Source organism: Schistosoma haematobium, chromosome 6 (assembly GCF_000699445.3).
Source record: "Schistosoma haematobium chromosome 6, whole genome shotgun sequence".
Classification (NCBI taxonomy): domain Eukaryota; kingdom Metazoa; phylum Platyhelminthes; class Trematoda; order Strigeidida; family Schistosomatidae; genus Schistosoma; species Schistosoma haematobium.
The window spans coordinates 17,162,978-17,189,596 of NC_067201.1; the positions used below are offsets into that span (position 1 = coordinate 17,162,978).

At 31.7% G+C, this 26,619-nt stretch overlaps 2 protein-coding genes across 2 annotated transcripts; one reads left to right on the plus strand and one right to left on the minus strand.

Annotated features, from left to right (window-relative positions):
* Positions 1-9,992, minus strand: MS3_00008667 (uncharacterized protein; the record flags this gene model as incomplete). Its single annotated transcript, XM_012938056.3, has 6 exons — positions 9,919-9,992; positions 6,937-7,299; positions 3,079-3,263; positions 2,791-2,983; positions 1,928-1,986; positions 1-194 (listed from the first exon to the last, which is right to left on the minus strand). The coding sequence occupies exons 2-6, from the start codon at positions 6,942-6,944 to the stop codon at positions 1-3; spliced, it is 639 nt and encodes a 212-aa protein (XP_012793510.2). The 5' UTR covers positions 6,945-7,299; positions 9,919-9,992.
* On the plus strand, positions 4,403-25,926 carry MS3_00011063 (uncharacterized protein; the record flags this gene model as incomplete). The annotated part of the gene is made up of 10 exons (XM_051219467.1): positions 4,403-4,408; positions 6,742-6,799; positions 7,114-7,262; positions 8,163-8,177; positions 20,053-20,137; positions 20,663-20,746; positions 21,615-21,830; positions 22,743-22,834; positions 25,110-25,157; positions 25,909-25,926. 10 exons carry the CDS (start codon positions 4,403-4,405, stop codon positions 25,924-25,926), a joined length of 771 nt encoding a protein of 256 aa, XP_051065632.1.
* Positions 25,927-26,619: the final 693 nt, after the last annotated feature.

Genomic DNA, 26,619 nt, shown 5'->3' on the forward strand with positions numbered 1-26,619 from the left:
CTAATTTGTCATTATACATCGAAACCAACTACATAATTTTGTACAACATTCACTACTGGATAAGCACAAATGTTTCTCAGGTAAACATTTTACACAAACTCCTTTAAATAATCCATGTAGTTGACAGGTGGAATTTGCACAACATGGTGAAAATATTGTTTTGGTACAATTTTCTCCTTCAAGTTTACAACGACCTATGAAGAAAAAAGAGAACGTAAATAATCAATATCAATGTTTAATTGCAATTTGCCTGATAAATCCATTAAATTATGAGTTTTTCGAAGGCTTTCTTCATTTTAAAATTAATGTTAATTACAGATTAACATTAGATGTAGATGTTGTGTAAGTCATAAGGGCATTCATCAATAGTTTCACTTCAGTTTATGGGTCATCAAAAACTTAGCAGTGAGGTTATAACTTACTAATGATATAACTCACTTTCAGATAACAAGTTGAATGAGATTAAACATATGAACTATTACATTTAGAACCAGAAATACAAATAAATCGTGTTCTTTCCTGAAATTGAATTTCTATGGTTCTGTTTTGTGTAGACTTCTAAGAAGTTTCAAACTAGGTATAAGCAACTGTATAGTTATCACTGATTCCTGATAATATACCAGGTAATAAGTGTTATATTACTAATGTTTATTATTCTGATATACTTCACATAAATGCAATAGGGATTAGTTATGGCTGTGTAAGTATACTTGGAAACTCTACCATTCGTAACAGTATAAGAAGTATAACGAATCTAAGCTATGAAACATTTGATTTAAATACATTTTGTGCTAATGGAAAAATAAGTTGATTCTGGACGTGGTCAATGTGATTCTCTCTCATCAGACTTGTCAGATAAATGCTCCTATAATCATGTTTATATTTATAATAAAGCTCTAACTCAGTTTCAAATGCTTCAAATGTTGGAGTAATTCGTTAGGTTATTTGTTTTAGTGAAATGATATGCCATTAGATACTTATTCATTCAATATTAATTCACAACAAGGATAAAATACAAAATCTAAGAGAACTGATGGTTAGGTAAATACATTGTTCATCTTAAAGTTTTATAAAATGAAGTATTTTATTAGTCTTACATCTATTTTGAAGCTGAAAATTATGGTGATACTTTATTGTCCATTTTTTATGAAATTCGATAGTTTAATAAAACAAAGTTTTAATGTAAATGATAATTATCACAGAGGGGTTTTGTGGAGATTTTAGTAATTTAATAGTTGAATTCATGAGTCAATTAAAGCTAGATCACCATGGAATACCTAGAAGCACTAGACGGCCCTTTTGTCTCAGTATGTGACTACTCAGCAAGGCTCATTCATGATCCCACTCCGAAGGATTCGAACCCAGGACCCCAGTGGTCTAGTGGTAAAGTGTTCGCACACGAGGACCGATAGGTTCTGGGTTACAAATGATGATGTTCAGAAATAAATTACATAATTCATTCCTTTGATATAATCCCCTATAAGATTAATACAAACAGTTAATAAACCTTCGGTTAACAGGAAAGTTAATAGTTAATCGTAATAATTTTTGAGGTTGAGCATAAAAATTCCTGAATCGTTTAATCTTGTGTTGAGAAAAACAAGAGTAAAACTGAATAGTACATCCTTGATATTTTGATATTAATAAGCTTAATTTCTGACTGGTTCTCTTGTCAAACTAATAAAAGGGAGTTAAGCATGGCTAGTAATTCACTAGCTTGTAGCATCATTATTCTACATAGAATAAAATGAGATTTCTTGATTTCACTAAACAATTTTCTATTTTATTCCTGGTATAAACTTTAAAGAGCAAATTACATATCAACACACATTGTAACACAAATCGGTTGAGGTTAAATTGTAGTAGCTCTGTAATACTGATGTACTTTTCTATATTTGTTTTGTAGTTTTCATAATATCTCATTTACTAGGCTTCACAAACATTTCCACATGAACTAAATTACCAGTTTGTGTAACCATAGCCATCCTTAGTATTATACTAGAAGTTAGTTTAATGAAGCATTTGGATATTGAAGTACATTGAAAATACACACTTACCAATAGTCGATATTCGTTTTATTTACAAAATTTATGGTTCAAATAACTTAGTTACACAGTTAGAACGCGTGAAAATGTTCATAAATGACTAATTATCTCCTTCGAGTTTCAAATGAATAACAGTATTTATCATGTATATTAGATGTTGCTAAGGTTACTGTAATAAGGAATACAGATGAAATATAATAAATGGTTGGAAAACTATTGCTTAGTGATCGATCACTTTTAACGAACTAGTTAAAATAACAGACCACTTGTAACTGAATTATCTTAGTAACAACATCACTAAGTTAAAAGATGTGAATTTAAATCTTATGAAAGCGAAAATTCCCTCAAGATTGAAATTACACCTTGTAGACTACTAACTAATACAAGATGTTTGGCTTAATACAGATTCCTTAAAATCACATATTTTTTAGTTCGTCTAACTTGAAGGTATCCTTCTTCTGGTGATCGATTGGATTAAGAAGACTTTCACATCTCAAAGGAAGCATGAAATACAGTGGACAGTTTAGATGCAACCAGACGATTTGGACTTCACAGATGACCTAGATCTCCTGTCCCATACATATAAAAACGTGCAGGTAGAAGCAGCCAGTGTAGCAGAAGCCTCTGCAGCGGTACATCTCAACATATACAAAAGAATAGCGAAATCGTCAACTACAACTTAGAGGACGTGAACCCAACCACATTTTATGGAGGAACTTCGGAAGATGTGGAGTCTTTCACGTACCTAGGAGGGATCACCGATGAACGTGGAGGATCTGATGCAGACGTAAAGGCAAGGATTGGCAAACCAAGGAACGCGTTCCTACAACTGAAGAGCAAAAGCAACTCAAAACAACCGTCAACCAATATCAAAGTCACAATTTTTAATAAGAACGTCAAAACACTTCTACTATACAGAGCTAAAGCTTGGAGGACTACTACGGCCATCATCAAAAGGTACAAGTATTTATTAACAATTGTCTACGTAAGATGCTCAGTGTCCTTTAGTCGGATACCAACAGCAACAACCTACTATAGCAGAGGAAAAACCAGCTTTGAGCTAAAGAGCAAATTAGGAATAGGCGTTGGGGGTGAATGATAATTACGTTGCGGAAACCATCAAACTGCATCACGAGGCAAGCGCTAATTTTGAATTCTGAATGAAAACTGAAAAGAGGAAGATCAAGGAACACATTGCGTCGGGAATCAGAATCAGACCTTAAGAGAATGAATAGCAACTGGAAATAACTAGAAAAGACTACTCAGAACAAAGTTCGATGGAGAATGCTAGTGGGTGGCCTATGCTCTTCCATGAAAGGTAACAAGCGTAATTAAGTAAGTTGAAGTTAAGAAAATATTCGTACTCAATTTCCTAGTGTAAAATATTTAGAGCAGAGAATATAAGCTATATTTAATTTATATAAAAACAGTAATGATTAGTTACAAACTATTATTCTAATCACTTACACTTTAGAACGTTAAAAATGTTTCCTGAATACAATCATTTTATTAAAGGTTTATATAGGTAAACCAGTCAAACCTTTTAAATAGGGGATTCAGTAAGGTGATACAAACCTATTTATTATTCTGTATAAAGCAAATAGAAAAGTTTACTGGACACAATTAATCTGTGAAATGTGTCATCTGATGATGTTATAAAAACAGGATAAACTGCATTCAGAAACATATCATATTCTCAAAGTGTAATTTTCTTGAAAGTTGACAAAGAACATTTCTTAAATATTTACAAACCACAAAAATAAAATTACACATGTTTAGTCGTGGAGCTTTTATCGTTCTTCCGAACGACATAATCAGCACAAACTTCAGATAGAAGACGATAAAAGCTCCACGACCAAACCATCCAGCTCAGAGAACAAAACTTCATCAAAATCATTCACCTAAGCTACAAATCTTCTCCACGATCTCGTACTTGGATGCTGCACCAAACGATAATGATTAGTCATGGAACAACAAGAATATAAGCATCACTTACCTGTAAAAGCATCTAATTTCCAATACCATGTTAAGGTTAATAAAATTAAGAAACAACTGTGGTTGATCATAATATTTTTTTGTTATAATTTATTTCTTATACAATGTGAAAATGTTTTTAAAGACTTGGGTATATGTATTGATAAGTTGGAATTATATAGTCCTATATGTTAAGGAAATGTAGTACACTTTTATATAATTTATATAGACATGTAACTTACCATATTGAAAACTTTCTATTTCTACAAGCACAATGGTAGCGATATACTGTTCTATTATTCAGTAACTTAACAACATTACAATATGGGGGCACATTTCGCTCTACTTGAATGAGAAAAGTCCTTCTAGTATAGTTTAAAGAAATGAAAGTAATTTTATTTGAATACGGGACAGTTCAATAAGATGAAAAAATACATTCCCGTTACAATCGTTTTCGCTTGGTTTGTAAAAAAATGTAAGACATTTGATGTAAAAAAAATTTGTCGACTACTATATAGTTACGAAAGTAATAAAAGCCAGTTGTGTACAACTACAATATAAAATAGTTGAGTGTTTCATAAAGAAATTTGTAAATTCGTTTTGTAACTTAGTTCTCATACAGTTGAATTATTGGAGTTATTCAGTTGTGAACCCACATACTAACTAAAACACTTGACGAACTAATGAAATTCGAACTCAAAATAGGTTAATAAATACAAGTATCATGATTAACCTTAAACAAAGTGATAATAGTTCAAATAATATAATGCTAAACATTCAACTTCTTTGTGAAAAATGAATGTCAGTTTGTGAATATTCATAACCTGTAGCTACATACTTGGTTAAACAAGTTTTAATAGTTACCAGTCATAAGGAAAGTAGTACAAAGTATCAAGCGATACCAAGGCTATTTGTTTTAACCACGTTTTCTACATTAGGTGGTTTCACCGACTCATAAAACAGTGTTAGACTTAGGTTTCGCGACAACAGGCATTCGCCATATGCGAATTGTGATTTCCGTATGAGCATAACTTAGTGTCAGTCAGTGGCGATACTATGCTCTGTGACTCATCATATTATCTGACTACGTCATAATAACTAATATCATATCATCTAATCCTTAGCGTCAAGATGGAATGTCACAATCAGTTTATATGACATAGAATATTATCTGGAATCATAATCCTTTTTTTTATAATAAAGATGCTTCGTGATGAAGTGGAATTATGATAAAGAAGCATGTTATCGAAAGCAGTTCATTATTTTCTTGTCTAATAAATTTGAACAAATCAAGAGCTAATGTTTCATTTATTTCTGTTCAATTACACACAAGTTATTATATTTAATTATTTCCAATTAATAGTATGTTGTCAGTATGGGATTGTGGAGATTATTGGATTTTATTAAAATCATGAGATTGAAGGTCTTGGATTGGATTCTCGGTTGCGGAATTGTGGATCCGCACTTCTGATGAGGAATCCCATGCTACTACGAAATGGCCATCGAGTGACTCATGGTTTTCGCGGTATTTGTCTAACTTAATTCGTAATTTCGATAATATTTGGATATTATTGAGAAATAAATTATCAATCAATCAGGACTATGTTGTATATAGTGTGAAAGAAACTTAGGAACTAGAGTTTTAAAGGGGCTTTTTTATTATTGCTTAAGGTGGTAATTCTATAATATTAAGACAATCTCATTATGTAACGTAAAATATTTTTAGACGAGAACATATGATAATGATAATTATTTGAAGAATAGAAGAGTTAAAATATCGGATTCATTTGTGTTGACAAGGAAGTTGAAGATTAGATAAAAGCCTAGATATGTACTGTTCATCATCATTAATTTTGTAGATAATTTCCATTTGGCTGGGTAGATTGAGGTTCTTTGGGTTTCTAGTGATAAAGATGACTTTTAAATCATCACTCATATGTCATACAACAAAAATGTACTGACTTTAGAGTTGATTGTTTATGATCCATTATTCTGCCTTAGAAAATAAACTCTGAAATGCTAGTTATTTGAGGCAAACACTACTGGTGCCATATTTTGACTTAGTTAGAAATACAACTTTACTTCCAAGTGTTACATTAAAGGCTTTTAGTTCTATGGCTCTTTAGACGATCTATGCGGCCTTTTAGGACAGCAAGTAAAAACTATTCTAACAAATTCATCTTGCTTTGGTCATCACAAGCCTGACTTTGGTCAGGAACCAAGGTGGAGGGAGTAGTTAGGATCGCCGAATTAAGTCATTACTTAGGTGGAATTTTATTGCCATTTCAGTTCTCAACATAAATATCTTAAAAAAGTCAGAAATTTTTCCATATAACGGATGAAATCTAATACTTTTAGTCAGATCCCATTGATTAATTTAATGGTCTAATATTTATGAGTATGTTATACAGAATAGATTGTGAAGATGTGCCGATATGCTGCACGTTCAACCTAACACTGAATTCGTCGAATGTAACATGTGGGTTTTCTCTACCTAATATTTACACATTCACTCACATTGAATTTATATTCATAATTGTCGATTGTTATAGGTGGTGACATCTGATATCCTCTAATCACAACTCGTTATTCGTGGTTGAGTTGGGGGAGGTAACATCCACAAAATTCATTTCAGTAGGATGGAATTTATCATGTAATTTTTTTCTGTAATAAAGCGACTTTTTATATGTATCATATGACTTTCTATTAATATTTTTACTAGCTTGTCAAAATTCCACCGAGAGAACCAACTTCCTCAAGTTTGTACACCATTACTTTTGGTATGTACAAACTAGAACGGAACTCATATTTAAGTCGTTATGTCGAATGCCTTCCGATGAATGATATCTAAGTTAAGAAATAAGAATGCCATTTTTCTATCTTTCATAATATGAAGAAAATTAACAAATTGGATGACCTAATCATCAACGTTTATGGAGAATATTACTTATTACATCTATCAAAAAAGGATAGTCATTAATGTTAAAGTATACATTTTATTAAATAAAATAAATCATTAGATAGTAAGTCATCATCATTACAATAAACAAAATGACAAGAGATAATGAATTATGTTTAATTTATTGTTCATCAGTACTCAAACATCTGAACCAACTGCATTGTTTTGAACAACATTCATCACCATTCCAACACCATGAAAATGGTTTAAGGCATTCCACACATTTACCAGAGAATGGCCCAGACAATTTACATACTGTATTATTACAGCATGGAGCAAATATAGTTTTTGTACAAACGCCATTCAATGGAATACAATCACCTACAAAAATTTATATTCAAGGATAGGGAAATTAAAGAAGTTTGTGGTTGATAAAATAAAAAAAACTGTGTACAAGAGCTCGTTCAACTTACCAAATTGTGTATTGTAGTGTAGGTTATTATCTTAAGCCCATATTACCTTATTCTAGCTTTCGGACAGGCCAATCTACTACTTCTACTTGAGTCATATTTTGACCTTGTTAATTATTCGCCTATCAATCTTGACTGTTTTTATTTGAGCGTATGTGTGTGTGTTTACACTTCTCATCCCATTACTTATCACATTTCTGTTACTTATTTTTGTGTAACTATAACTATTGGTTAACGTTTGGTTAAATGGGAGTTGGCTTACGAGCCATCACCATTGCGCGTCGTTTTGCTTCTCTCTATTCTATTCGCTTCATATACAAAATATATGTATTCAAAACTCCATTTTCGTTATTTGACTTATTTAATTCCGTTACTGACTAACGCGAATTAAGTCGATGATTATATACGAGGATAGGCGACATATACATTCGATAGGAATCATTCAATAACAATCATTCATACGATCTACCTGGAGTCAGATCTCGGGCCACTAAAGTGGAGATCCCGTCAACAAACATTGTCCGATCTAAATGACGACAAAATAAAGGGCCCCACTAAAGTATATTCATATTACTTCATTTAAGATGGAGTGTGAGGTCTTTTTTTACCAAAATGAAGATAATAAATCAGTGATAGATGTTTCATTTTAAGCTAGAGACTAATTGATATGCTTTTGTAACATATTGTCAATTTAATTAGGTAGGTTTTCTGCATGAATATTGATGAGAAACATCGTTACTTTTATAATTAATTTTGTTCTTATTTCGGTTTTAGTTAAGTATCGATTCAGTTAGTTCACTAATTGATTGATAGAATTCATTGATCACTTAGGAGAATATAACATGAAATTGGTTACTACAAAAGGATAGATTAATTCAAATAACTTAGTACCATGACAGATAATTTACAATACAGATAACTTAATATTAACATCTGTGATTGAGACACAAAGTAATCCGGATTCAAATCCCACAGAGGTTAACAGTTTCTTGAACATATACCTAAATTTCTATCAACTACTACTAACCACCTGGAATTAAACAGTTTGATCCTACTATTTCTATGAAAGCACATGTTTTTGAAACTTGATGGATTTTAAATTGAATCTGTACTCAAACTATGGGGTCTAAATTGCTACTATTTAACCTAGTTTCACTGGTTATGTATCTCATATATATAATATATAAGATTTTCCTTATTTACCTAGAAAAAGATAAGTGACGTTCCAGATCTTAAGGAGGTCCGATGACGATTTTCATAATTGTAACGCTAGTTAATTTCAAGTAGTTGAAATATTTAGTGCTCATTAGTACAAGACCAGATATAGATTGTTCAGGATCATATGTTTTTAGAGGCTTCTCTTTATCTTCATGGATATAAGTCCGAAATAGTCATTCCATAACCTTGAAATTCCCGGTGATGAGTATGAGTTTTACTACTCTACTTATTGGCAATTTAATTTCAACTTTTGCTTCAATCATTAATGATCAGTTAATAACATAGTACATTGCTTTAAACCGAATCATTTGTATAAGGTGCAACAGTAAAAAAAGAAGAAAAGTCAATCACATACTGGTCATTCGTTAGGATTCGAACAAGATAGATGTATCTGTAAAACAACGATTAATTTTAAACGTATGTCATTTAGAGTACATAATTAATAATTTTTACTAAATTGTCGACATTGGCGCGAAAAGCAAACAGCTTCTCAGATGGATGATAGGCACATTTAGTGACTTCATTTGTCAACCGAATATTCTCGTCTGATAACTCTTTTTCATCTAACAACTTGCACTGAATAAAGGTAACCAGACATAGGTGGCAACTAGTTCAGACAAACGAGTAAAAATAATTTCATAGACTGTTAAACTGCTGTTACATACTTTTAAATCATGACACAGTTCATCATTTCTCGTCTATAGGCTTTATTACAAGCAGTTGTTTTCAGTAATAATTCTTTCCATACTTTAATACTAGATGCTGTTATCCACTGCTTTTCCACAAATCCTTTCCACTACATAAACTTCACTAAACAAGTATCGGTCATTTAGTAAAACTTAGTTCACTGTGATTGCTAATGACGTAACAGTTTGAAACCTACCATTAGTTGATGAACAATTTAATTCTTACAAACAGATTTTAACTGACTGAAGTTATGTATGATTAAGAGATAATGAACTTTATACAAGAAATGTTTACAAAGTCAACAACTATGGTATCTAAGATCTATTAATCAATCAGTGTTTTTATATAATTCGGAAATATGAGAATCTCATTAGTTGTTTGATCTTCATTATCCAAGTAAGCCTGTTATGTTTTAGAATCTTTTTTAGCAACAAATGTCTATAAAGAACAAATAGAGCTGTATCTGTTTTGTTTTCACTGTATATTAAAATGGGAATTTTCACCATATTGAAAGGTTTATCATTTGTAATTAGTGGGGCTATCAACAGATTTGATAACATTTTCATATCAATTTAAACAGTTAAAGTGTCAATATTTCAGGTGTCATGCAAAAAACAAATCTTACCTTTTGTTGATAGAATGTTCCAGATTATTACAAGGCTAATTGATAATGCTATCTGTGAATACAACATAATGGATGTTGAGAGTAAATGATTTACGAGTGTTTATTATTACTGTCTTTATATATATATTACATGGTCAATGCGATTATAACAACAAAGAATAATTGGACAATGAAAATAAATGTTGATAAATATTTGGATTATTGTCTAATAAGTTAGTTTTGAAATGTATAGTATACAAATTCACTATTTGAACCAATGAAATTATTTGAATGATTACAATGATCAATAGTATTCTGTAAGTTGTTCTCTTCATATTATATTGATCTTAGTTGGGATACCATAAAAACTAGGGAATATTAAGGAGAAGTACATTTATACATTACCCATCAATAATATTTGAGGTTGGTTGCATAATATCATGAATCGACCGAAGTTAGATATGTAAACTTTTGGATATAAACTTAATCGTTCAGAAATCAAGTGCTCACTGAGAAATTTAGAAACCCTGGATTCAATCCCCTGTGGAGTCACAAATTCATACTACTGAGGAGCCATGTACTCAGATAGAACAACTGTCTAGTGATTGCTACTTTTTTTGGTTGTGTAAAAGGTCATTTCTTGATATCAGTTACAAGACCACAGTCTGTTTAAATGACAAATACATATCATTATTTTATTATAAGTAATCATCGGTAACAAATGTATTGAGATACTTACTGAAATTGTTCTCAGTTCCAATTAAAAAACTTATTATTAAGTTAGATATTCGTTAGTAAACTAAAGTATAAACAATAGAAAATGCCAAAAAATGATTTAGCCACTGTGGTTATGAATCAGTCAGTCTAAAACACATAATTCCATTAAATGTTAGCAATTAAAGTGAGTAAATTAGAGTGAGTAAACTTACACAGCTAACTTTCGATTTGTTTACAACACATCTATCTGGGAAACTTTTCTTAGTCTTTCACAAAACATCTGAATTTATTGGTCTATTCAGATTGCAATGTTTCATGAGTTACTATTATAAGCAAGATTGGATTTGATTTTTTAATAAACTAAGTATGAATTAAATTCACTTGGTGTTGTTTTACTTGTATCTTCCCATTGTTATTTAGGACTGCAATTGATCAGTCTCATGTTGGCATATATGCATCCTGCGCAGATCGCCTCGATATAGCCTTAAGGATGATGGGTCGCAAATAGGACGGAACGCGCGTTCTGGATTCCACTGCTAGCCACTATTCATTTTTGCTTATAAGCACGAATTAGTTTGGATTAATGCAAAACGGACAATGATAAAATGACATAATTTAGCGTATGGAGTTGTTTACATTATAAATGAAGTGTACAAGCGAAAGGTGAGTTGTCATAAACAGATCTAAGGATTTCGAAATTTTCGACAGTTAGTAAAACTATTCACTCAGTCTGATATAGACATGCTGTGATAGATTTATAAGCAAAGTTGGTTTTTCTTACAGAGTAATGCCAACTAAAGAACTAATAAAAACCGGAGACCAACACACAGTTGTTTTGTTCGATTGTTAGACTGTCCAATTTCAGTAAACTTGACAACTGTACTGATCGAGTTAGTGGTGACCGTTTTAAATTTAAACCATTGAGCCACATTACTACCTTTACTTAATTTACTTTCTTTACTAAACCCTTATAATCTTGATAATTTGACTTTTTCAATATCTATCATAATACAAATAATATGAATAATTTTGTGCTTGATAATCTTAATTATGTGAGGTTCTGTATCACATTGTAACATGTGAGTTTCTAATTTTCACTTAGGGTTAATCAACTGAAATTTGTCATCACTCAGAAATTTACTAAGCTTTGTTTAGTCTCACAGTCCGACGTCAACAACTACCTGATAGACAGATTTGACATGCTTTATCAGTGTTTGGTCTAATCAGTAATTTCTTTGTATTGTCAGGGAAATCGAACACGTATTAAATTGTTCAACGCTTTAAAATGCCAGTTATTTATCCAACTTAGCTTCCTTTAGTCTGTTGTCAATTTATTGATTGAGATCTTGAACCGATTGATGTTAGACCACCATTGAAAACCTGTAGGCACTGGACGGCCGTTTCGTCCTATTGTGGGACTCCTCAGCAGTGTGTATCCACTATCCCGTTCGTGGGATTTGAACCCAGGGCCTTCAGTCTCGCTCGCGAACGCTTAACCCACTAGTTAATTTAACAAATAGAAAGATATCATAAAACTGTGTTTTACATAAACTTCACGATAAATAAATTAACCATCTAGTTAACAGACAGCAATCAATGGTTTCAGCCTTGTACGTTATATGTTTACATGATCATTAGTTGTTGAATTATTTTCACGTCACGGACACAATCATACATCACTTTATACTTGATATTTAGTGAATTTATTTTGTTGATTGAACGAATATTGTAAACATAAACTATTTTATATAAAATATGTAAACATTTTTTTCCCAAAGTTGGTTTATCACGTGAAAATGTGATAGACAATGTAAACTGTTAAACAAATGAGCGAAGTATGTGTTGTTATAATTTATGTGAAAATATTGTCATTCTATGTTACATTACCACTACATTCATTGTATTTCAACATATGTTATTAGTACATTCGGATATGTGGAGAATGTAGAACATTCATATTTTAAATCACTAATTGATCTTAGCTAGATTACCATTGGAGACTAGAGAGCACTGAACCAATATTTAGGTCTCCTTAGTAGTGTATACTCAGGACTCCACAGCTGGAAATCGAACAAGGGAACTTCGGTCTCTAGTCCAAACGCTTGAACTGTAGACTATTGAGTCAGAATTCAGTGGTGCAGATATATAACATCAATCAACTCATGATATTGTGCGACCATGTAAGATGGTGGTTTAACATAGTTGACAGGAAACCCTGAACCTAGGTTTCGTGTTATTTGACAGTCGTGAGCAAGGTGTACGACCATCTTCCTTCACTTACAGTATATAACTGTCTCACACCCGACATGGCTGAACTCCCATATTTGGTCGAAACGGTGATCCCGTGTCTACACGATTTCAGCGGTGTTCTGGTTAAGATCACGGTGACTGAATAAATGTAATTCATCCCTAGAAGGCACTTGTATTGAATATAAACTACTGAGAAGCTTTTATCAAAATACCACCTGTTTGAAGAGGCTGTTCCTAGTTCTATGAATCCTAAAATTTCAACTAAAAAGAATGTCTTTGAAAGTTGTCTTGATATAAATTTATTTCTTAATTTATATTAAGCGACATATAACCCAGTGCAACTATTTACTTTGTCACATAAACACATAAGTTGTTAATCTAACAAGTTGTACTATCTTCACGGGTTTTCAAACGTTACTCTCTCACTACATTTATTAGTTCATTGTGATATACACAATAATTCATTTAGGTTGTTTGTGTATTTAATACTTTAAATGTATATTCGAGAGATCTATTCATATTATCACTGCTAATAATCCAAGCTAAAGTGGAACATCTGGTTTGTATCATAACATCATTATTTGCTTATTTTTCACCATTCTTTAGTGATTATTTGATTTCATATTTAATCATGGGTATCTACTCTTTTTTTAGACGAAGATATTTTAGTCCTCAAAAGGGAATTGTAAGACACTGCTTATATCAGTCATATTTTCCTTCAACAAGTTTTATGAAGCTTCCGACCTCATTTGAATAATTGTCAAACTGCTAGTTGAACGCAAACAAATCACTTCCTTTCCTTAGAAAAACTTCAGATCTCATTCAGCTATAGATGATTGACCGACGATATAAAAATTAGCTTCTTTTGAATTCGATCAATCGCCATAGATTTACGTTGCTCTTTTTAGAACTGTAGCGACTTTTGCTTAGCTATTATATTCTGTGATTTATACATTATGAAAGCATGCATATAGTAGAGAGGGTTATTTTTACTTTTGACTCCGGTGATCTTTTGGTGTGTTAATCATTTTAACTAATTTATTGAAGCTACTAATTACATCAGTTACATCTTTACATTTCATATTACTGAATCTATTTAATAAAATCAGCCCACCAATGTTTGGTCTTCACTGTAATATGTATAAGTACGTATAATTGCTGGTATCATGATGAATGAAGTCATGGTGTAGTAAACTAGAACTCAGGTAGGAAAAGCCAGTTTATTGTTTAATATTAAATTACACAGTGGCTTAGTAAAATACGAAAATCATACATTAAATACATCATTTGTGCATCTCTTTTGCATTGTCGTTTATATATTCCATTATTCCACTGATTCTGTTGTTATTTCAATTACTATCTGTTTTCCTTCCTGTTCTCTAAATTTCAATCTTCTGTTGCCAGGTATTCTACTTTCAATTGATGCTACACGCTACTTATATCTGTCAGCATAAATAGGATACACCACAATAGGATAACAGTTCGTTTTCATCTTTAGGGTTATATTATTCATTGAGACTTTATAATAAAAAGAATGTTAAAGACTAATTTGTACATATTTATCAATCAGACAACCATTATTAAATACAGAATGCATAGGTTTTAATCAAAATAAAGATCAAAAATTATAAATACTCAGTTCACGAGAAGTATTACTGTTATGTTAATGTACTGTTAGCGTTTCTGAACGGAGGTATACAAACATAGACTTGAAGAATCTTTTCTTGAACAGATTGGAGATTTTATAGTTTAAAGATTCCTCCTTAGTAGGATGAAGGCAGTCATTTAAATTCAGAATTATTTAATATCTGAATAGCTTACAGCACCTTATTTTTCCGAAGGAAGTTTCACCTACTTACTGATCATTAAGTACATATGTAATGCTTATTTCATGACGAACATTTGATCTGTAAAACATCAACTGATGAATAAATTGCTAGTTTATTAAACTCATACATTCAAGATAACTGTACGAGGATTATTTGAAAATCGTCAAGGTTCATTTGCACTTGCTAGTGATATTTCGACCTTAAAGTAGTATAAATTCAGCGTAAAGGTACGGTACTATTTCCTTTTCGTTATTTATGAAAATCTAGAAAAAGAATTCCAAGGTATAAAACTATTTTTTCCTATCACACGATTATCGAACATTAAGATAGGATATGGAGTTTTGATGCTTAATGATACAGATGATTGTTGTGATCTGAGGATTCTAAGTTATGCTGTGGGGTTATTTACTATAAAGGCATAGAATATTTCAAGTGATTGCATACAAAATAGTAGTTTACAGGGCAAGGCAGTTCTACAATGATCGTAATACAAAATGAATGATTTAAATTAATTGTTCCACAAATAAAAGCTCCATTCGGTTCATTTTGTAGTGTATATTCACATTTACAGTGTTTGGATAGTACATGGAATATGAGATATATAGGTTGTGGTAAACTTTGAGCTATATATTATTAATTACATCATCTGGAAACTGTGTTTAAGATTAAGGTTATCAACTAAGTGTATGGTTCCTTAAGAATGATTCACGTATTGAATTGCATAATAATATCAGAATTAAATGAGGAATTTTACTCAACCTTACTTCATTCAGTAAATTTATCTATGTGAACTTAATAGATCTTCCTGAACAAAAGTTTTAATTCTATCGGGTGGATACTCTTAGAATATGTAATACTTAAGTACACAAAAGAACTTCGGTTCGTTGAATGTTGATTAACTTTGCTTACTTTTTGAACAGATTACCGGGTTATTTAGTTTCAAGAAACAGAGAACCAAATCATTGTTTAATGTTAACTATATTTTAGGATACAAACATAAATTGAACTAAACCAGTATGTGGAACAACTTTAATTGTTATATGAATATTGACATAAAATAAATCTATAAATAATGAATATCAGTGATAAGCCGACAAGTTTATCTTAAAAATTCAATTACTAAGGTTATTCTAGTGAAATAAACTTAGATTAAAACAGCATTAAATTATAAACATTATTTTACAACTGATTGATCACTGTGTGGTGATCAATGTCATGTGGTCACATTGTAAGTTGGTTGATAGGATTCGACCTGCACTAAGAACGACCTGACATTGATCACCACCCAGCGATCAATCAGCTGTAAATATATATCAGTCCTACATGAGGTCAGTCGCGGCCTGGATAGCTCAGCGATAATGTCTCTGACTGTGGAGCTGCGTAGCAAGGGATCGAATCCGTCGAAGGGCATCGGTTCCCTTAAGATTACAGATACGCCTTGCTGATGAGTATCAAGTGGCATGAAGTCAAGGTCCGGGGTGTCCTGTTGACTACCTTCAACCATCATCCAATAAAAATTATTTTGTTTATTTCTAAATTAGAGAACTTCAAATTCTTGGTTTTAAATCCACTCAGGATATCATTAAAATCATTTAGAGCTATCTACATATGCCTTTTACGAACAAGCCACTGTTGTACATTCCAACTTGTTGTATAAAAAAGAACATTTATAATCCTTAGTAAAAATTGTGCTCTGATATGTAATAATTACCAAGTAAATATATGCAAAAATAGCAGAAAATACTTGATATCGCATAGAGATTAAACATTGAAAGCAAAACTCACGGACATGTATTCTATCCATATGGAATATATCGTTTAGTTTTAAAAGTGAGAAGGAATACAGATCATTTAATATCTAATAAACTTTATTGAAAATTTGTTTAAACATACGTGATATTTTTATTTTTACTTAATTAATATAACACTTAAATAATTTTAAATGATCGTGGATGTGCACTGCTGAAGAGTCTCATACTAGGATGAGACGGTGTTCTAGCTCCAATTGCCTCATGAATTCAATTATTAGATTAAATGTAAACATTGAGAAATGGCTAATTGGTCTAATTCATGACTTGTAATGAAAATGAATCAATGAACCCATCTTTAGACCTACTGCCTACTATACATATATCTCATTCATATTAAATACTTATAATTATACATAAATCCTTTAAGGAATTATCCACAATTTTGTGATAAGGATCACAAAAGATTATTAAGTGCATCATGTTTATTATGTTGACTGCACTAATTAATTGACTGATTTTTTATTGAGATCATGAACCGATTGTCGGTAGACCACCATTGAAAACCTGGAAGCACTGAACGGCCATTTCGTCCTATTGTCGAACTCCTTAACAGTGCGCATCCACGATCCCGCTCGCGGGACTCGGATCCAGGGCCTTCAGTCTCGCGCGTGAATGCTTAACCTAGACCACTGAGCAGGCATCCGATGGTGTTAATGTCTAACCTGACCCAATCCATGAAGTTACAGTACATGATAAACAACAGTATACTTTCTGATGATACTTAGTATAAAGAAAATCCAAAACTCTGGTACACAGTGGTTAAACGACTAAACACCTAGCTAGAATGTTATCTGTTCACGTATCATTCAGCCAGTATTTTACATAAAATAAATAACTATATTTAGCCTACAGGCTACAATTTAAAACTTATGTTTCATTCAAGTCATGAACTGATCAGTGTTAAACTACCAGTGAAAACCTGGAAACAGTGGACGGCTGCTTTGTTCTAGAATAAGAATCTTTAGTAATACACATCCGCTAATCTGAACATGAGATTCAAACCCTGGATCTTCAATCTCACTCTCGAAAGCTTAACCTTCAGACCGCTGAACCGTCATCTAATGGTGTTAATGTCTGACTTCAAAATATCCGCGATGTCACACGACCATCTTGCAAGATTTTCGGTGAGTAACTTTAATCGTTTCATGATTTCAATGAAATTCAATAATCTCCACAACCTCAAAATCAAAGCTTATACTTGAATATTGGCTTGATTATTTACAGAAAACCAGTTGAAAGAAGAACATGAAGAGGGTAACTGTTGTGAATACTTTGTTGAATTTATAATTTAAATAATGGAATTGTGGTGCGTGCTACTTATATTGATATAAGTAGTATATAACGTGAGTCAAAAGAACGTAATGGCTGGCAGCAGAAGATGGAGAAGATCAAGAAAAGAAGAGCGAGAAAACAATGGAATTTGTAAGAAATTGCATGAGCAATGAAATGCGAGACAATGGATTGATGATTGCAACAGCAACAGCCCGGTTTGATATGGTAGAATGATATTTTGCAAATTAACGATTTACTATATGGTTTTTCTATTTTACCAAGTAATTCTGTAATTTGTCCTAAATACAATTTGGCTGTCCTCACCCGTGTTCTTCTTCACTACAGAATAATAGTGGTGATATTACTCCAAAATGATAAATCAACAGATTAACATTTTTGATCTAAACCAGTGAATATCAAATCAATGACTAAATAATGTCATATTTGTTACAAGATCTAAATGTTTTGGATTAGATCCGTGGATTAGCAGTGGTAATTCTCAAATTTAGACGAAACAACCGACAATTTTCCTCTGATTTTAATTGATTCGCCAACTGGTAACAGCTTGTGATGTAACCGATATTTAAGCCTATATTAATTCTGTAGTAAATTAGAACACAAGTGAGGACAATCGAATGTATTGCTCACGCAATTACAGAGCATCTCACTAAAATCTGAGAACCATATAGGAACTCGTTAATTTGCAAAATAACAATCCAAGTCTCAAACTTGACTGTTTCATCTGCAAATTTCAGTCCATTGTCTCGGATTTCATTGTTCATGTATTTTCATCCTAATTGTGTTCTGTTTCCGTTCTTTCCTTATCGATCTTCTACTGAAATACATCCTATGCCTGACTACCGTTATATACTACTTATGAGGATATAAGTAACCCATACCACAATATATGTATAGAGTTATAAGGAATACTGATTCTTAGATAATGTTCTTTCTATGGTAACTAACTTCGGCTTTGATAAATTTATTATTTAGCATAGTAACATTTAGTTCTTAATGCATGACTGATTATTATTATTATTATTACACATATAAACGGTAAAATCTTTATTATGTTGTTTACAAATGTATTTTGACAGTCATCCCTACATTGAATGTAACTTAATTGTTGAATATTCATTAATAATTATGGAATGAATTCTGTGCATGTGACACATTGGATTTTTTATTTCCTGATACATTGGTTTTGTATATATATATACATATGTGACGTTAGTAGCGGATGACATATAAATTTAAACGACTATATTTCTCCTTATTATTGCTATTATATCATAACTGTTTGCATTTTCAACCATCATTATGAATCAGTTTTATCATGTAATATTAATGGTAATCATTGTCATGTTTAGTCATTTCAATGTTGTATCAAGTAAGTCATATTGATACAATCAAATGCTTTTTGATTATTTATAATGGAGATACATTTATATGTAGGTGGTTTTGATTTAACCTAGTGGCCATTGAGAACCAAATAGCAATGAATATATCTATTGATAGTAGACTTCACAGAAGTGACCACTCCCAACCATTCCAGGGATAGAACTCAGTAACTCAACAAGACTCGTGTGGAGCACTTGACTAATAAGCCACCAAGTTGACATTTAACGATACACATTTCCCACGACAGTCAAGTTCCATATAGTGTTTTGGCCAATAAATCCCATAGATAACCGCTATTTCATTGCTAATATGTCCGAACTCAGTTCGTCAACTTCCCAGTACAACTTCATAAATTAATCACTATGCAACATACCAGCGAACATATGACTTTAGTGTTAATGAGGGGGTTTTGTGGGAATTTGTTCAGATGTAGTATTCGTCACAGATTAATATTTGCAATTTGACGGATTTAGAGAAAACTATTTCATCTGACATTATATGTGAACATTTTACATGGACAAATAGTTCTGTTGAGAAAGTCTCTTCTGATATCTGACTGAAATATAATCCGCTTAGTTAACATGTATGTAATTTATTACTTCTACAAATGCTTCAATTATTATTGGTAATAGTACTTTCTTGAATTTTATTATGAATGTGCAATAGAACACTGAAATCATAGTATGGCTTAAATAACAACGTTTATAGATTAATTTCTAGACTAGATTTTAAACAAAAATAAAATTATAAGCGTGCATTCTATGATATTTTTCAATGAGTATTTCTCATATATGGTGGAACATACATAACTAAAAGTAAGAAACGATAGGTCGAGAGGTGGCATTAACATCGTAGCTAATTTTTCGAATTTTCAGTTGCATCCTGGATTCGAGTCTCGTATGCGGGATCGTGGATACGCAATGCTGAGGAGTCCTAAACTAGAACGCCCAGTGTTTCCAGGTTTTCGCCAGTAGTCTAGCATCGATAAATTCAAGATCCAAATCAAAATTTTCAGCATGTTCATCTATGTGGCTTGACATTTACTGTGATTAATTTAAGCTTAGACAATTATTATTGACTAAATCATATTAACTAGTTGACAGATACTTTCCTTTCCTTAAATCACTGTTTTAACTTTCCTGGTAAACGTGAAACTATGGTCTTTGTACGCGAAATAATTAGATGGATAAGCTTACCACCTTATTGTGTAAAAGAACCAACTATTACAAAACAGTTCTTTATATGTTAGTTGTGAAACGATAATTTCTCAAGTGTAATGTTAATATGCTTTTAAAATTTGCTGTATTCATTAGGTTATTGTATGAAATGAGTATGCTTTTGAACAATATCATAGATGTTAGGATAGTCTTGAATGTTTAGTTTATGGATTCCAACACTTAACTGTATTTATCAGTGAGATGATTAGTAGAAGTGTAAAAGAAAGTAATGTTACTCTAAATTTATAAACCTAATTAGCAATATAAGTACAAACTACTAACTGTTCAAATGACATTACAGATGATAGCGGCATGAATGCACCCATGGCAAATTTTAAATGTATAAAATCTGGTAATTTTCTAACACTACTGATAAAATATGAAAACTTACTTAGTTACCAGTAATCATATTGTTTACTAATAAGACATTGTTTACATTGGTTTTTTTTAAAAAAAATATGCAAATTTTATTAGGCTGTTTCAGGAGATCATGAAAATTTCACATCATCAGTTTGTATTTGCATTTGTAATTTCAATAGTTGAGATCATAAGTCAGTTGAAGCTAGACCAACATGGAAAACGTGGAAGCACTGGACGGCCGTCTCGTTCTATTGTGTTATAATTAAAAGATTATTTTCAGTAGGATTACTCTTGTTCTTCTATCCAAGAGATCCATTCTTAATCCTCAAATGATAGACCTTCTTTGACAAACTTCTTATCGTGTATGTTAGAAGAAATGATTATATCTCTTCACACTTAGTTCATTCATATTTACTGAAGTATAATTCTGTATAGATTTCCATGATTAAGAAATAATTTTTTGACATTGGTTAATGTCAACCGGAAAATCGTTAGAAATCAAAGAAGATTAATCATGGAGAAAGTGTTGAATATAGTCCACATTCGTGTGGAAACGTCTTGGATAAAATTTCGTGTTATTCAATGAATTTACAGTTTAAGTCTTTTATATACATAGTAAAACTTCAAACAACAAAGTATAACAAACTGTGGGTATATAATTGAGATATTTTAGACTAGACTATGGAATGTTATTTTTATGGTAAACTTAGGTATAGAGTTATACAATCATATAATAAAAGCACTTGAAGTATGTTTAATGATGCTTCTTTCAAACTAAACCGACTAACTTTTGTATCTAATTTCATTCTTTTTATACCTAATTGTCAAATGGTCTGTTTTTTTTGAAATTATCTTTTCAGGTGAATGCCGTACAATAGGACAAAATTGTTCCAAAACTGTGTTTTCTCCATGTTGTGAACAATTATATTGTGGTCTAAATACATTATTTACTGGTAAATGTCATCTATGCCTTGCAGGTGGATATTTCTGTTGGACTAGTCAAGAATGTTGTTCTGGAAAATGTAGTTGGCTTAAATGTACAGATCCAATAAAGGATGTTGTTGAAAAGCTGACTGGTTAGACAAAATAACCCAATTATTATAAGTAGTATAAATGTTTCTTAGAATTCAGTTGTTCAGTTATTTTACTGAACTTTTCTATTTAACTTCTATTAACCTGCAATTATCAATAATATATTATTCATTTTATGTTTTACGAGGGAATAAAATACACACTCTTTAATAGATAACATATGATTATGTATGAAATTCAATTTGCTTCTATAAGTGATCATGTATTGTTGATTTGTTTTGTTTCTTTTCTTTTCGTTGTAAAAGTTTGTATGTTAAAAAGCTAAATACAGAGTTGTTTCCTTATATATTTCCTGTTTGTTTAACTAACTTATAACATAAACTATTTCATACTATCTGTGAAATATTTTTCTGTGATAGAAAACATATAGTTAGTGATTATCAGTATGGGGTTGTGAAGATTATTAAGTTTTTGTTTTAGATCATGAACCGATTGATTTTAGATCACCATTGAGAACCTGAAAACACTGGATGGCTGTGGGACTCCATAGCAATGCGCATCCACGATCCTACTCGCGGGATTCGAACCCAGGGCCTTCGGTCTCGCGCCCGAATGCTTAAACTTGAGATAGCTGAGCCGGCATCCAACGGTGTTTATGTCTAATCTCAACCAATACATGAAATTGCGATTATTGTGATTATTTTTAAACTGTATTCTATTTTTAAATCTTTGTGTGACCTGATGTATTGGGAGTATTTAGATCTCACTAAATACTAATCTCTACAATGATAAAGTCACAAATAGATGGTATCTTTAATTAGATGCATATAGTTCAGGAATAATGAATATTCTTATTTATCAGGGCATAAATTTCAACATAGATAAAGTTCTGCTTAATTGTTACAATTATGTGAATTAGCAAGTATTCATATAAATGGTTTGTATTTTTACTAAAGTACAAAGAGATTGTTTGAGGGGTATTTTTGTTGTTGTTGTTGTTGATATACGTTTATGGAATAAATCGAATACATTAAATGAAATAAGACTCGTGAGCACCTCACTGTGTGGTTAAGCAAAGATGTAGGTAAAAACGGTTAACAGCTCCATGTTAGACCATCTAATTCAGACGGGACATACGGCCAACATGGAGCAATCTTTCGCAATAATATATCGTGTTAACAGCAGTTTACCTAATTCCGTCAGACTGAGAATCCTGTCGACGGCTGAAGCGATTGCTATTCGGATCAAAAAAGCCAGAGATTTGCATCCAAAAGAAATATGTTTAGTCGATCCTTTTACCTTGGCCAAATTCGAGGTCAACTAGTTAATAATCAATTTCATAATATTATTATCTTATTATTACTATCTTTACCATTATTATTATTATTAATATTACTGCACTTGATAACCTTGTTGAGAAATTTATTCACTATCCACCCCTATCTACTATATCTGACCTCATTCATATTATTCTACATATTACGTAATTTCTGATTTTTATTCCATTATTCTCTTTCTCTCTCTCTCCCTCACTCCATATTGACCATATTTATTCTGATCATTATTTATCCCACAATTTCATTTCATTTATAAACTGATTCAAGTGAACAACTTTATATCAATCAGCTCCAGCATGAACGATTCGATTTGATTTGATCTGATATATGACAAACAACAATTCTTGATTCACATATTACAATTTCCAAATGATGTACTCTGCCTTCAATCTGGTCAATCTTATGGATTATTAATATGGATATGAGATAATTATGGAAGCTGATGAGAAATTCATTGAAAGGAATATTCTTCATTCATATGAATTGTGTTTCAGATACTGATTATTTCTCTTGACCTTTAGTTTGAAATCAGTTGACATCTTTCCAATGATATTCCGAAAACTACGATTTCCGGATTTGAATTTATTTCATCTCTGTTATTACTAAGTACTCTAAACTACATAATAAATACTGTAAATCCACCGAAACAGTTTTTAAGGTACTTTGTACGTCTATAAGTTACCAGAGAGTGAATTTATTGGACGTCAAGAAGCAGTAGAAACTTGTTTTTATTTTCGTCATAAATTTCTAAGCTGTGTACTCTGACGATATGCAGGCTTCTATTTTCTCAAAGAAATTGTTGCAATCGATGAATTGAATTGAGATTTTTATGGTATAAAGTCTTTCGCAAAATGAATCTCATGATATGATGCAACAGTTATATTGTATTATCAGTACATGACTCTCTGGTACCCTATTTCTTCAAAATATTATGTCGTGGATTCATGTTATGACTTTCGAAAATCCATATTCATACTATTCAGTAGTGAGTATAGAATTGGTACGATTACCAAGTGATGTTTTAAAGAACATTTTGGTACATTTCGAAAGTAATTTTCATTGCAAACATATATCAGTGTTCATAGTCTGAACCATGAACTTGTCCCAGAAGAACTACTCCTGGAAACCAAAAGGCATTTGACAGCTGTTTTGTCCTAGTATCGGGCTTCTCAGTTATCGGAATTCATGAACCCGCATCCAGGTAAGGGTTCAGAACCTTTGGTCTTGTAAATCAACGCTTAACCACTAGACCACTGATTGAAACCGAAAAATTCTACAATCACCACAAAACTTTATGCTAATAATAATCATGTGCTCACTAATGACCAACATCTAAATGTGATCCCAGGATTTCTAGTGTGAGGCTGTAACCTTTAGGAATTTGACTCTATCGGGCGTGAGGCAATTACATTCTTGGAAAGTGGCCTCATAGTATCATGAATTGATTGAGGTTAAATATATACACCATTAGATCCTGACTCGGTGGTTTCGAGTTCAAGCATTCACGCATGAAATCGAATTTCTTGTGTTCGATTTCCGTATGCATGATCATGGATGTCTATTACTAAGGAGCCTCATCGTAGGACGGAACGGCTGTTCTATGCTTCCCGAACCCCATTTCGATAATAATACTTGGTTAATCTCTGAATATTATGCGGTACTAGATAACTATTTGCTCCTACCGACTACAGATTAGAGCTAAGAAACTTTCTATTTGATATATACCTTCATATATTTTCCACACAACATTCAACAAACACTTTATCTAACCAAAATGTCGCCTATACAATGAAATGTTAATATATGGATCATACAATGTGGTTATATTTATTTCATCACTCAATTATTATCAGATATCATTCTAACGTACGTTCATATGTTACTTTTAAACAGTGTAATTGTAATATAAACATGATCATTACTAATGGCCATTGTTTTTGTAGTAACATAATTGTAGATATCAACTGAATTTTATTTATCTATCAGTTTGCATTAAAAAATAATGACCATTTTCAAATTATACTGTTTCATAATGTAAATAATTCTCTAAAGTGCATAATGTATAAGTATTTCATAATATAACCAGTTGAATATATGTTGAATGTTAAAAACGGTGGCCAAATAGTTCAATCAGTTTGGATGATTATGCCAAAAATGAAAATTATCCTATGGGGTTTATGTTCCAGTTTATTAATTACTTACTTACGCATGTGACCCCTCAAGAAGGGGCATAGACTAGCCACCAGCATTCTGCATTCGAATCTGTTCTGGGCAATCCTTTTCAGCTGTTTCCAGTTCCTGTTCATTCTTCTAATGTCTGCTTCCAATTCGAGACGCAGTGTGTTATTTGGTCTTCTTCATTATCTTTTCCCTTCAGGATTCCATGTTAGCGCTTACCTCGTGATGTAGTTTGATGATTTCCGTAAGGTAATTCTCATCCACTTCCAACATGTTTTCCTTATCTCCTCTTCAGTTGGACGTTGATTTATTCTCTCTCATAGTAGGATGATTGATTGTATTTGGTCCATAACTTCTGGTCCGAAGCCGGGGTGGAAGGATGAGGGTTGGGCATAGAGTCAGCAATCTCATCTCTTAAAAATCAACTTTTCTAAAATTTCGCTAACCAGTTTCAGTTTATGGCATGATAATAATAATAATAATAATAATATAGCTATGTAATAAGAAATGAGACGAAATAAAGCTAGTATATTGGTGAAAAAATACTTGTAATTCACAATTACAATAAATACACAACAATACTGTATGTTTGCCTTATAAAATTCAGTTTAACGCTTTACGATAAATAAGGAGAAAACACATACTTATAATTGTGAAAAATAGGAAAAATTGTAGAGAAAATTTATCTCTGTTTATGTATTTGTGGAGATCTGTTGAATTTGGGAATAATCACCTAGTTTTTAATAAAGAACTGAACAATCTAAAAAGTAACAGTATACTCGTTGTTAACTAGTTCGAACGTGGATTTCTTGGAGAGAAACTTATGAAATCAACTATGTATAGAGTGATTCACTTAACCATTGATGGTATTGGGTGATGTTGATACCTTATCATTACTACATCCTCTCTTAACTTTATCGGACATGAATAGTTCGGTATCGAACTTATATATTTGCATTGATTTATCCCAAAGTAATAACAATAATATATTTAATGTTTGATATACTATTTATATGGTGGATTTGTAAAGATTCTATAATCTTCACTTTCTAAAATTTACAAACTATCTAGTTATTATTGAAATGCATAAATAGAATCTTTGTATAACGAATTCATTCCATTTAGAGCTAGGTTATTTATCCAAATCAATAATTGTGAATGTGTAGTTCTGATTCATGAAAGTGTTCTTTTTAATTATAGATCTCTGATGTTTAAGATGTGAAAATAACAATCAAAACACTTTGTTGCTGAAACAAATGTATCTTTAATATCAGAAGGGGTTTTGTGGATAATATAATAATTTCAAAGTTGCAATCAT